The sequence below is a fragment of the Eurosta solidaginis genome, chromosome 4 (assembly GCF_040869045.1).
Source record: "Eurosta solidaginis isolate ZX-2024a chromosome 4, ASM4086904v1, whole genome shotgun sequence".
Taxonomy (NCBI): Eukaryota; Metazoa; Arthropoda; class Insecta; order Diptera; family Tephritidae; genus Eurosta; species Eurosta solidaginis.
This window is the reverse complement of record NC_090322.1, coordinates 235,312,498-235,325,745: the sequence shown is the minus strand read 5'-3', so window position 1 is coordinate 235,325,745 and position 13,248 is coordinate 235,312,498. Positions and strand designations below refer to the sequence as shown.

The window sequence follows — 13,248 nt, the reverse complement described above, 5'->3', positions numbered from 1 at the left end:
TGCTTCAGTCTGTGTTATTTCGTTTCGCTTTCATAATATTCCAATCTTAGCAACTTTTCAAAAAAGCATTAAAATTTTTCTTAACTGACTTACATGACGTACAGCATATTTTTTTGTCCTACAAACTTGTACCACACAAAAAGGGACTTTTTAACTCGACAGCAAGACAAGAAAACGCTTTACCGGAAGGACAATTACAAAAAACTTATATTTTTTAAAGTTTTTATATAAACTAAAATATATTTTTATATTACGTGGATTTTGAATTATCGTAAAAATGCAGAGTCGCAAGTATTCGTCGGTTTATTTTGATCGGGAAAAAATTCGTTCGAAATTAATTGAACTCGATTATAAGCAGGCACGTCGTCTCAAAGGTCCAATCTATTGTGCTCTTATTAAGGAATTATTTGAGGAAGGTTGTAACATATGGGGTGAACATTTGGAAAATTTGGTAGCAAAGGAAGACTTCCTTTTCGAGACGAAAGTTATAAGGGATCGAGTATGTGATGATATGGAGCTAATGATGTCATTGTTTGAAAATATGCGAATTGCCGAGAAGGTTCACATAATTAATCCAGATGAAGGTTTTAAAATGGCCGTCAAGTGTCAATATAACATTCTTAAATTGCTAGAGCCGCATAAAAAGAAATACGACTGGTTGTTGGATGATGTATATAATATAATAATACCAATTTGTGAATTCATCGAAAGTTTCGGAATACCAAATACCTCAGAGACTATTGCACGTATCTACTTCAAGATTGCACAATTTAGCAGTGATAAAGGTAAAATATATACGCCATTACAATTGAAAATAGTTTATGCTTCAAGATATTAGCCAAACAGTAAAAACTAACCAGTTCCGAAAATTTACCGAACTAGAGCTATACATATCGTATCTAGTTTTATACTGGTTACAAAATCGATAGTGAAAAAACAGTGAAATATCAGTAAGAATTGTCTGTCATAGAACCGTCTGAGAAAGATTTGCGAAGCAATGCGTTGGTGAAAATCATTTTGGATAAGACAAGTGTGATATATTATCCGTCAACTGCCTGACAGGATATTCAAGATGGCTACTTTCTTGCGATTTGGCTGCATTTTGACAGGATGTTCAATATAGCGACGTATACGCAGTGTTGTCACTACCACTATAGTGGCAGATCTACCACTATTTAGGCTAAAATCCGGATCTACCACTCCTACCACTTTTTTTAAAAATCTACCACTCTTTTATTTGCCTGAATTTGACTATGTTCTTTAAGCTGCTCACAATGACCTAAAATTAAGGTTTTTAAGTATGTTGAAAATTAAATGTAAAGCACACTCTGTATAAGTTTTTCAAATTTTCACCAAAGAAATGTGTGATTTTTATAACACTTACGTACCTACGAAAGAACTTATACAATTTTATGTAAAATTTAACTTTATTGATGGGCAATTCGTGCCAATAACTTTGTAATAATCTGATTTTTCAACTGCTGAGTGGAATATCGCCGTATCCCTGCCGCCGTTTCGAAAACTCCCTATCCCAGAAAATTTTGGAATAACGCCCTATTTCAGAACTTGTTTCAAAAACGCCCTATCTCAGCTTAAGTTTAATAAATTTGTGACATAGCTGGGACGTTTATGAAAAACACTTTGGGCATTATTCAATTGAGTTCTGAGATAGGTCGTTTTCAAAAGAAAAACTGATATATGGTGTTTTTGAAAAACATTCTCAGATAGGGCGTTCTCGAACTGGCAGCCGAGATATGAGCGATATTCCACTCAGCCGTCGATTGCAGTATCCGATGGATGCCTTCGATGTCACGGATGTAAGTTTTAAGATTTAAAAAATAAATTGTTTTAATGCACAAGTCTAAATGGAATATTTGGAGACTATAAATTAACTTTAGTCGTATCCACACATGGCTTGTTAAAATTCTTGGTCGGTAATTCGCATTTGATTATCAAATTCAGCTGTTAAGGTTTTTGTATTAAAAAAATTTTCAAACTTTTAAGACTAGTTCTTTGATACTTATTCAAATAGTTTATTAAAAAAAAACTCCTAAAAACTATAGACTATTAACTTCAGAATTAAAAACTAGGTGATAGTCCCTATTATTTAATGATATCTTTTTATTTGATAAGGTCTAAAGCATATACAGTATGCAAATACTCTTCATACAGATATTTATATGTATGTTGTTAATGCACTTGAAGTTGTTATGTTCGTTTTAATCGTTGAATAATAATAATTTGAAAAAAATTGGTTTCAATGTTTTTGAAAATTCTACCACTATTTTTAGGAGATCTACCACCCTTTTTTTTTTTTGAAAATCTACCACTAACGCCCCGATTCTTAGCGTTACCGGTAAAATAGTACCCAGAACATTATGTAACCGAAAATCGTTACCAGTTGCTTTATTCGCGATTCTGGCCAAAATGGTAAAGCTGTCATCACCGAAAAACTCACCAGTGTCTGTGGTCAAATTTAAAAGTTGGTTTTCTTCGCTTTACTCATGGCGGAACGATACAAGGTGGCAGCATGGGACAGCTGAATAAAAACTTTTTTTATTTAATTTGATACATCAACTTCCGGCGCAGTACGATTTTGACATTTGGCCATCGAATTTACAAAAACGAAGTACATGGAATTTTTATTTATGTTTGTAGGTATGCCACCATGCTGCCACCGTGTATGGTTCCGCCATGGCTTTACCGACGATGTGTCACTCGTAGATACGATGTTAACGAATAAACGGGACGATGTGTATATACATATGTGCATACATGCATACGTTTTTACATAGCTATATTGTAATATATACTGTAAATGTACATGGAAACAAATATGTATAGCAAGAGGCAACACTTTTTTACCATTATGTTTACTTATTTGCGCCTACAATTCTTTATTTTTCAGTATTGCCTTTTTCTCAACAGCTTTTGTGTGGTTACATCGATGTTACCACCTATTTTAGTGGGTAAATAATTATGCGGCTACTTTCGTGGGCAGAATACCAAAAGGGTAAAAAAGTTTCCACATGAAGAAAGTTGCCGTGGTGAAGAAAGTTGTTACCACATTAGAATCAGGCTGTAAATAGATTTTAGAAGTGACAACACTGCGTATAGGGCCGACTGTCTTCAGCGGGTGATATAAAGAGATGCAGGATGAGACCACTATAGTTACTTTAAATATCAGGCAATCGGTTCTATTTGTAATTTTGTCGTCTATGCCGAAGATATCACACTTGTCTTATCCACAATGGTGAAAATAGCGGCTGCCAATGACATCGCCATATAAAAGTAGACAGTTTATTCCATTGGTTGGCTTTTGTGGAAGAACTAGTACTGCCGTCATAAGGTATCGCTGTTGTTGTTGTAGCAATAAGAAAACTCCCCGAAGGCCTTGGGGAGTGTTGTCGATGTTGGTGGTTCTTTGCCGGATGCAGTTCCGGTACCAAGCCCGACCATCTCGGGAACGATTTGGTGTGACCACATGCGACTTTCTAGGCCATACCGCCCTCCCACCTCCTAGCTCCATGAGGAGTGCGGGGTCGTCAGAGCCTCGGCTGTTAATAAAACAGGATTCGCCACGGATAGTTGAGTTTGACAATTGGATTGGAGAAGCTATATATTGCACTGGTAGCCACTTGAAAGATTTGTGCTACACAAACCCTTTGAATCTATTTGGTATTTTTGTCGTCTCTTATGACAGACATATCTACCGCGAGTATATTCTAACCCCATAACCCACTGGGGGATAAGTTATCGCTCAACGCTAGTTATAAGCGTTCGCCTAAAAGCTAAAAGTCCCAGGTTTAAGTCCCTGAAAGCATAACGAGACTTTAAAAACAGTTTTTCTAAATGGAGTCGCATCTCGGCAATGGTTCCGATTTTATTTTTGTAATGTAAAGCTTGTCAGCACAAATGTGTATACTTGGCACATATCGTTCGAAGTTGGCATGAAAAGCATGTAAGTCCGTAAGTCCGGCCGCCGTGCTCCGCTTACCACACCGAAATCCCGTCCAAAGTAACATCGAAAATTTCGAAACAAGTTTTTTCAACTAGAAAAAGATTTTCTAAGCGGGGTCACCCCTCGGCTGTGGTTTCGCAAGCACTCCTAAGTGTATTTCTGCAATCAAACGCTTCTCAGTGAGAACTCATCTGCCTCGAAGATGCCGTGCGGAGTCGGCATAAAACATGTAGGTCCGGTCCAGCCAATTTGAAAAGGAGCACGACCAAAATTGGAAGAGAAGCTCGGCCTAAAATCTCTTCTAAGATTGTCGCGCCCTGCATTTATTTTATTTGTTTTAATCTACTGCCTCTATGCCAGGAATTGCCCGGCGAACCCCATTCTTAATGTCAAATACCCTGACTTGCAGTAGGGGAAAGTAGCCTCCCCAAGGAGACGTGCGTTACTCTAGCTCAACTTCGATCTGAATCAACCCCGACATATATAAAAGCGGTGTGGAGGCAATGCCTCTAAGACCCCTTTCTCTCTGGTCCACCCCTGTTGAAACTGCAAGTTTCCTTGGACTTTCGTTAGAGCATATTGATGACAATTTGTCCATCCTATTGGATGGAGCGATGTACTGCTACAGCAACAATAGCATCTTTAAAATGGGATTTGGGTCTCTATAATCGGAATAGGGCCTTGTTTGATTGATAATTATGCAGCTGCCGTAGAGTAACAATTTGAAATACTGTAGAGGTCTCTTTCTTTCCTATCTCAGTAACCTAGCACATGGTCATCAAGCGAATTTAATCTGATAGATGTGCAATGGATGCCGCAAGTATAATCTCTTGGATCCTGTTAATGAGTAATTCAATACCACAGGGTCTTCTTGACTGTTTTTAGAATTTGGGTAACTCGCGCCTACCTAGTGAATTTTCCAACAAAAGGCCTAGAAGAATTAGAGTAATTAAATAAATTAATCGTTCCTGAGATGGTCGGGCTAGTACCTTAATGGTGCTTGTTACCGGGTGGTTCCGAATCTATAGGCAAAGGACCATGAACATCGATAACACTCCCCAAAACCTTCGGGGAGTGTCTTTATCGTTAATACAACAACAACAACAACGTCAGCCACATTCTACAGCATCAGCGGTGCAACATTGTCATTGCCAGGTGTCTTCTATAGAAAGAATCTCTTGAGTGCAAGTCTTATTAACCATGTCTGTTTTCGATACATCGTTAACTGAGCCTGACTTAGAAGGGTTCAATAAGCAAGGACATTGTATTATCATGACCTCCGGGAGAGCTCGGCTGAATGTTGTAGTGTCCTTTGCACAGAATTTTGGTCAGTCTTTAGTACCGATGGGAGTTTTCTTTTTGGGCCGTAGCTTTCCTTACGGTTTTTTTTAAGTATTTGTGCGCATCTTGGAATGTATTTCTCACTTTCGTTTTAACCTTCCTAAGTTCATCGTTTCACAACGTACATTTCATGTAAATTTGTAGGAAATCTTTTCAATTAAATTGAAATGAAAAAGATAAAAAAAAAAATTTATTTAAGGCGCGATAACCTCCGAAGAGATCTAAGGCCGAGCTTCTCTTCCAATTTGCGTCGTGCTCCTCTTGATTTTCCCTACAAATTGACCGGACGGGACCTACATGTTTTATGCCGACTCCGAACGGCATCTGCAAGGCAGATGAGTTTTCACTGAGAGCTTTTCATGGCAGAAATACACCCGGAGCGCTTGCCAAACACTGCCGAGGGGCGAACCCGCTTAGAAAAACTTTCTTCTAATTGAAAAACCTTATTTCTAAAATTTTGATGTTGCTTTGCCCGGGGTGTGAACCTGGGGCATACGGTGTGGTAGGCGGAGCACGCTACCATCACACCACGGTGGCCGCCAATTGAAATGAGCTTTAAAGGAATAGCATTGCAGCCTGGCATTGCACATCATCAATTTATTTTCTGTGAACGTTTTAAACATACTAAACTGCTTACAAAAGACCAGCAATCAATGACATTTGTATCCTTTTTTAGAGAGTTCGCTTCCCTTCGCCATCAAATTCATGGAAAGATCTTTGGTATTGAGCCGCAACGAAGCTTGGGAATCCGATTATGTAACGGAACGTGAGTTTGGCGTTTACCCAACACTACATTTGGTCGCTGGACGTGAGCTTTCCTGTTTTTTATTGAGATATGCTAAATCAGTGGCTAAATATGATCCGAAATCTGCAGAGGAGTTGGCACACAAGGCTACTGTAGCTATTGCTGAAGGTAAGTTTAATAAGTCAATGATACCACCATGGGCCGTGCCTATTTTCTCCTTTCGGGGCAAGGGTATTTCAGTACGGGAAAGTTATGTTAGGTTGCGAGGGCTGAGCTGGACACTATGGTAACAGCTCACTACTTAGGCCACCAATGGGCCATTTTAATACCCTATACGGCCTCAAAGAGGGCCCCTACCCTGCCTAAAGCGGGTCAAACCACTTCGTGGAATTTATGTATTTTGCTAGAGCCTTGACTTCATAGCTAGAGACCTCAACAAGGTCATGTAGAAAAGGTTTACCAAGGATGGCCAACCTACGCCTACTAAGTGCTGGACTTCTCTGCTGGACATTCTCCTCCTCTTCTGTACATCTGCAGCTGCGATAATACGGGGAAAGTATTTTACAAATGAGCAACTGACGTTTAGAAAGACAAAAATGATTTCAGAAAAGTTTAAAGATACATATTTCTAAAATATTTTTCTGAAATAATTTACTTTTTTCGAAAACATTTGGAAAAGCATGTGGTTAGGTTTATAAGCGCCTACAATGATGTTTAATATAAATTTACCATTAATCAACAATAGCACAGGGAATCACGAGTTTCTAAGCAGAAAAATATTGCAATAATACGTGAACGAGCGAAATCACAAGATCATGTATGTCCTTTGGAACAAAAGACAAAGAGGGTAGGGGATCAGAATATACCCGCGGTAGGTATGCCTGTCGTAAGAGGCGACTAAAATACCAGATTCAAGGGGCTGTGTAGCGCAACCCTTCAGGTTGCCAGCGCAATATATAGCTTCTCCAAACCCAATTGTCAACCTCACCTATCCGCGGCAAATCCTGTTTCATTAACAGACGAGGCTCTGGGGACCCCAAGCTCCTCATGGAACTTGGGGGTGGGGAGAGAAGGAATGGCCTGAAGGTTTAATGTGGCTACATAAATCGTTCCCGAGATGGTCGGGCTAGCACCTTAATGGTGCTGTGGTACCGGAGCGTACCGGATCTGTATCCGCCAAAGGACCATCACATCGATAACACTCCCCGAAGCCTTCGGGGAGCAACCTTATCGCTACAACAACAACAACAAAGAGTATATAGTTTTCGTGAAGATGTAGGTAAATATAGGGGACTCACAGCAGTCTAGCTTTATCTGGCCACGCATACCTTCTTTCGCTAGACTTTGAACGGTTTGGGAAAAACAAATGTTGGTCCTGCAATAAGGAAAATTTGTTGTTCTAACGGGATACCGAGGAAATATGCTGCTTCAGCAGGGTTGGACCAGAGAGAGGTGTGGGTTCCACATTGTAATCGAAAAATTTGTTGATATCATGTGGGAACACTTTACAAGCAGAACACAGATTGTGTAATTCGGAGTTAATTCTAGTCAAGTAAGAGTTTAACCTATAGCAGTAACCAGATCTAAGTTGGGCTAGAGTGACTCGCGTCTACCTGAGGATGTTGTTTCCTAAACTGCGAGTCTAGGGTATTTGTCTTTAAGGACGGGGTTAACAGAGTAATCTCTGGCAGAGTAGTCCGACGACTGTTTGTGGATGTCTCTGTTCAATAAGGACACTCCCCGAGGGTTTTGGGTTCACTGACCTTTGTCGGTTATGGATCCGCTAGTAGCCAAACTGCCTCGGCGGCGAGGCGATTTTGGCAATTAAATGGCTAGACCGCAAACAGCGTTTCGTTTTGCAAACTCTCATTTTCATCAAAATTGTTCCTTGGTGCCGCACCGCCTATGAGATTCTGGTATTTTCTAAAAAATCGCACATAGTTATTCTTGTTTCGCTATATTTAACGCCAAGTCAAGTCTTCTTCCACCTGTCTCTCCCAACTCAGTGGAGGTCTACTCCTTCCTCTGCTGCCAAATACAACAACAATAACAATATTTTTTTGACTGAAGCGTCTCCAACCAGTCGCGCAACATGGCTTATCCAGCGAAGCCTCGGCTTTTATTCGTTGCATTATGTTCACGCTATCACCGCTGCGACTTAGTGGTAGCGTGCCCCTCTACCACACCGAAGGTCGTGAGTTCAAGTCCCGGGCAAAGCAACATCGTGTGTATTTCTGCTCCTCCAGCGGGTTAGAGGGCTTAGAATATACCCGCGGTAAGTATGCTTGTCGCAAGAGGCCACTAAAATACCCAAATGATTCAAGGGGTTGTATGGCGGAATTTATAGCTTCTCCAGCCCAATTGTCAACCATATCTACCCGTGGCGAATTCCGTTTTATTTAGCAACCGAGGCTCTGGTGACCCCAAGTTCCTTGTGGAGATGGTCGGGCTAGTACTGGTGCTTCTTACCAAAACATACCGGATCTACATCCGGGAAAGGACCATCGACATCGATAACACTCCACAAAACCTTGGTGGAGTGTTTTTTTCGCTACAACAACAACAGTGTGTTCTGCCATAAAATCTTCTCTTCATGACCACTTGGGAATGTCAAACAAAGTAATTGACAATAAACAAAAATCCAGCATTATCAGTGATTTGCACCAAATGGCGCAACATTGAATAAATATAGTTGGTAAAAAGGAATAGAAGTAGCAAATTTGCCAGTCAAACAAACCACCGCTGTATAGCTAAATGGTTAACGCAGCATGGCTAAAGCGTACTGATGATGAAGGCTTAGCACCCTTCGAAATGGATCTATCTGCGCAGCTATGGCAGGTTGTCTGAAACATTTTCTACTTACTATTCCAAAAACAAAATACAATTTTTCAAATTTAGAAAAATTAAAAAATAACAATAATTATCATTAGACAAAAATTATTGTTCTGGCCTTGAGCTCGAATCGAACCTTGAATCATAAAATCTACTCGGTGAAAATTCATCTGCTATACAGATGCCATTCGGAGTCGGCATAAAACAAGTAGGTCCCGTTCCGCCATTTTTTAGGAAAAATAAACAAAAAGAGCGCGAAAAATTGAAGGAGCATCAGCCTAGATCTTCTCGGAGGTAAATCGCGTCAACTTTTTTTCTGAGTTCATATCTACGTAAAGCTTATAAAGATATACGTCATCAAACCTTCTTCGATGCACTCCTTTGGCAACACGTGAAGGTCCATAAATCTTCGTCGGCATTTTTCCCGAATACTCCAAGGGCCATCCCATCTTCTCTAGACACCTTCCATGATTTTAAGGTATACATGGGAACAAATTTTATAAGAGGCTTATAGAGCATAAGACGACTTTTCTTGAGTTACCTACTCAGTCCGAAGAAGCACCGGGGGAAGTAGTTATCCGCGGGTTTGTAAATAGCTATTGTTTTTGCTGGGTCCCAGATAGACGGAGTCCTTCACAATTTCGAACTTATATCACTTTACAAAAAGGCGCTGCAAATGCGCCTTATCTTTCTTAAAGCATTGCGGCCGAATTCTCGCTCCACTGTCAGGTTAAAGAAATCGTACGATAGGGGTAGTCGACGTGTCTGAAGTCTCATTTGATTCGGAATGACTTATTGTGGGGGTTGAGGATGATAAGGCCCAAATAATTGGTTCACTTTTAGCTGCGATCTTTTCCATAATATTCTTATATGCTGGACTAGATTATACCTTCACAAATATATACATATATCCAGAATTCTATCCTTCCAGTCGGCCTAGATAAGAATAAAATTCAATATGGTCGAGCACTGCTAGCGCGTGTCAACTATATAATACAATCGGAAGATTACGATGGCGCTATGAAAATATTGCAAAAAGTGCGTAAAAATGTTCCCAATAGCACCGACGCAACAATGCCCAAAATACTAAGCGATCTTCATCTCTACGAAGGAATATGTGTGTGGAAGTAAGAAAAAATGGCTTCTTTACCTAGTACATTTTTATACTCAGCGTGTTTTGCACGCAGAGTATATTAACTCTGATTGGATAACGGGTGGTTGTACAGATATAAAGGAATCGAGATAGATATAGACTTCCACATATCAAAATCATCAGTATCGAAAAAAAATTTGATTGAGCCATGTCCGTCCGTCCGCCCGTTAGCACGGTAACTTGAGTAAATATTGAGATATCTTCACGAAATTTGGTATACTAGCTTATCTGGACCCAGAATAGATTGGTATTGAAAATGAGTGAAATTTGATGATAACCAAGCCCACTTTTTATATATATAAAATTTTGGAAAACACAAAAAACCTGATAATTTAATAAATAATACACCTAGAATGTTGAAATTTGGGACGCAGCACCGCCCACTTGTGATAAAATCAATTTTACAAATATTATTAATCATAAATCAAAAATCGTTAAACCTATCATAACAAAATTCGGCAGAGCGATTGCCTTTACTATAAGGAGTGCTTTGAAAAAAATTTACGAAATCGTTTAAGGACCACGCCAACTTTTATATAAAAGATTTTTAAAAGAGTCGTGGTCGAATAAAATAAGCTACATATATCTTTGCAAAAAAGAGCTTTATATCTATGGTATTTCATTTCCCAAGTGGATTTATAACAATAAATAGGAAAAACTTCAAATTTAAAAAAATGGGCGTGGCACCTCCCCTTTTATAACTAAGCAATTTTCTATGTTACGGGAGCCATAACTCGAAGAAAAATTAACGGATCGTAATAAAATTGGGTACACACATTTTCCCTATAGCAGGAAATGTTTCTAGGAAAAATGGACGACATCGGTTAAAGACCACGCCCACTTTTATATAAAAAATTATTTAAAGGGTCGTAGACGAAAATAATAAGATATATCTTAACGAAAAAGAGCTTTGCATCAATAGAATTTTACTTTCTAAATTGAATTATAACATTAAATTGGAAAACACTAAAAAAACACTAAAATTTTTGAAAATGGGTGTCACCGCCCCTTTTATGACTAAGCAATTTTCTATGTTTCGAGAGCCATAACTCGAAGAAAAATTAAAATTATAGCAGAAAATATTTCTAGTAAAAATGGACGGGATCGGTTAAAGACCACGGCAACTTAGATATAAAACAAATTTAAAAGGGCCGTAGACTAGAATAATACCCAAAATCTTGGGTGTGACGTTTGATCAGGATCTACATTTTGGTGAGCACGTAGCCGCAATTGTTCCGAGAATTCAGAGCCGTAACAAAATCCTCAAATCCCTTGCTGGCAGTACCTGGGGAAAAGATAAAGAAACGCTCATGACTACATACAAAGCAATTAGCCAGCCGATTACGTGCTACGCGTCACCCATATGGTCGCCAAGCCTAAAAATTACCCACTGGAAGAAGCTACAGGCCTGCCAAAATACTGCTCTCAGAATTGCCACGGGCTGTCTTCTTATGTCCCCAGAACACCATCTACATAATGAGGCGAGAATACTCCCCATCAGGGAAAGAAACGAGATGCTGACCAAACAGTTCCTGTTGAATACCCAGAAACCTGGGCATCCCAACAGACATCTGATTGACGAGCCAGCACCGCCTAGGGGCTTAAGGAGTCATCTCCGTAAGGATTTTGAGGAAATACGGCATCTGAGAACACAGCCGTATGAAGCGAAAAAACACAAGCAGGTCCTTGGTGAACTCCACAAACAGGCGTCGGACCTTTATGCCGGGAATTGCCCGGTGAACCCAGTACTCAAAGTAAAGTATCCAAAACTTGCGGAAGAGGAACGCATACTCCCCAGGGAAACGCGTGTCACTCTGGCTCAACTTCGTTCTGGATACTGTAACAGGTTAAACTCTTACCTATCCAGAATCAACCCCGACATACAAAATGTATGCCCCGCTTGCAATGTGTCCCCACATGACACCAACCATCTCTTTAATTGTAATGTGGAACCAACGCCTCTAACACCCCTTTCCCTATGGTCCACCCCTGTTGAAACAGCAAGTTTCCTTGGACTCCCGTTAGAGGATATTGATGACAGTTTGTGATCGGTCGCGTCTGTTAGGTGGGGCGAAGCACTGCTACAACAACAACAACAACTAGAATAATAAGCTATAACTTAGCAAGAAATAGTTTTGAATCAATGATATTTCACTTATCAAGTTTTACTGTAAGAGGAAATGGGTAGACATTTTTTTTTTTTAAACGGGCGGTGCCACGTGTTATGTAGAAAGGTAATTTATCTGAAATGAAATGTACAATTGAAGCTCACGCTGAGTATATAATGTTCGGTTACACTCGAACTTAGACACCTTTACTTGTATTTTATTATTTTAACTCCTCGCATCATTTCTGTTCATACAGTTCAAAAGATAAAACTGGCGCATTATCCAAAATGGAAGAAGCATTAAAGTTCGCCGTAAAAAGCGGTGAAAAGCATAGAGAAGCTGACATTCTCGTGGCTATTGGTAAAGTATATGCGGCTAATGTACAGGAACAGAGATGGGCACGAGAAGCTTTTAAACGGGCTAAATATATTTTCGGTGAATTGGGTGATGTTTTGAATCGGAAGAAAGCTCATTATATGCTAGCCAAATTGAAGGCAGACGAAATATTTCCATATTTCATGGACATGCTGAAGGATGGTACGGAAAACTTTTGTGGATTTTATAATTTGCGTCAGTGGAAAAATAGTTGTCAGAAGTTTTGGCATACAATGGGTGTTGAAGAATTGAAAGAGAATAAAATTTACTGCCTTTTGGAAGATGAAATCAAAGATACATTTGCATGGTCACTTCAGTCCTCCGAGCGCCACTAGCACCAGGCAGTTGGACTGCAGACGAACGAACATCAATAATGTGAAACGTAAAATTTATTGCGGATTAATTTAACAAATTTATCTGCCTGATAAATTATTTTCTTGTGAAGAAAATTTTTATCTGTCGGACAAATAATTTTTACCATGATTCAATTACTAGAGGTTTGTTCTCCAATGATGACAGATCTTTGACACTACCAAACTGAAAAAGCTGGACAGGTTGCATTTACGAAGTAAGGAAAACGGGAAATAATTCAATCCCCTTCAGTGAAAATTGTAGTAGAAAAGTATCTTTGGTAGTATATTAGTACTGATAATAAATTTGTAAATGCCAAAAGTTTTTGGGGAAATAATTCATTTTCTACTAAATATTTCTAGAATTTATAGTCATGTTGGTT

General features: G+C 39.3%; 1 protein-coding gene across 1 annotated transcript; it reads left to right on the top strand.

Moving 5' to 3' along the window:
• Window positions 1-277: 277 nt before the first annotated feature.
• On the top strand, window positions 278-13,018 carry LOC137249202 (uncharacterized). The gene is made up of 4 exons (XM_067780503.1): window positions 278-785; window positions 5,979-6,215; window positions 9,811-10,006; window positions 12,397-13,018. Exons 1-4 carry the CDS (start codon window positions 278-280, stop codon window positions 12,848-12,850), a joined length of 1,395 nt encoding a protein of 464 aa, XP_067636604.1. The 3' UTR covers window positions 12,851-13,018.
• Window positions 13,019-13,248: the final 230 nt, after the last annotated feature.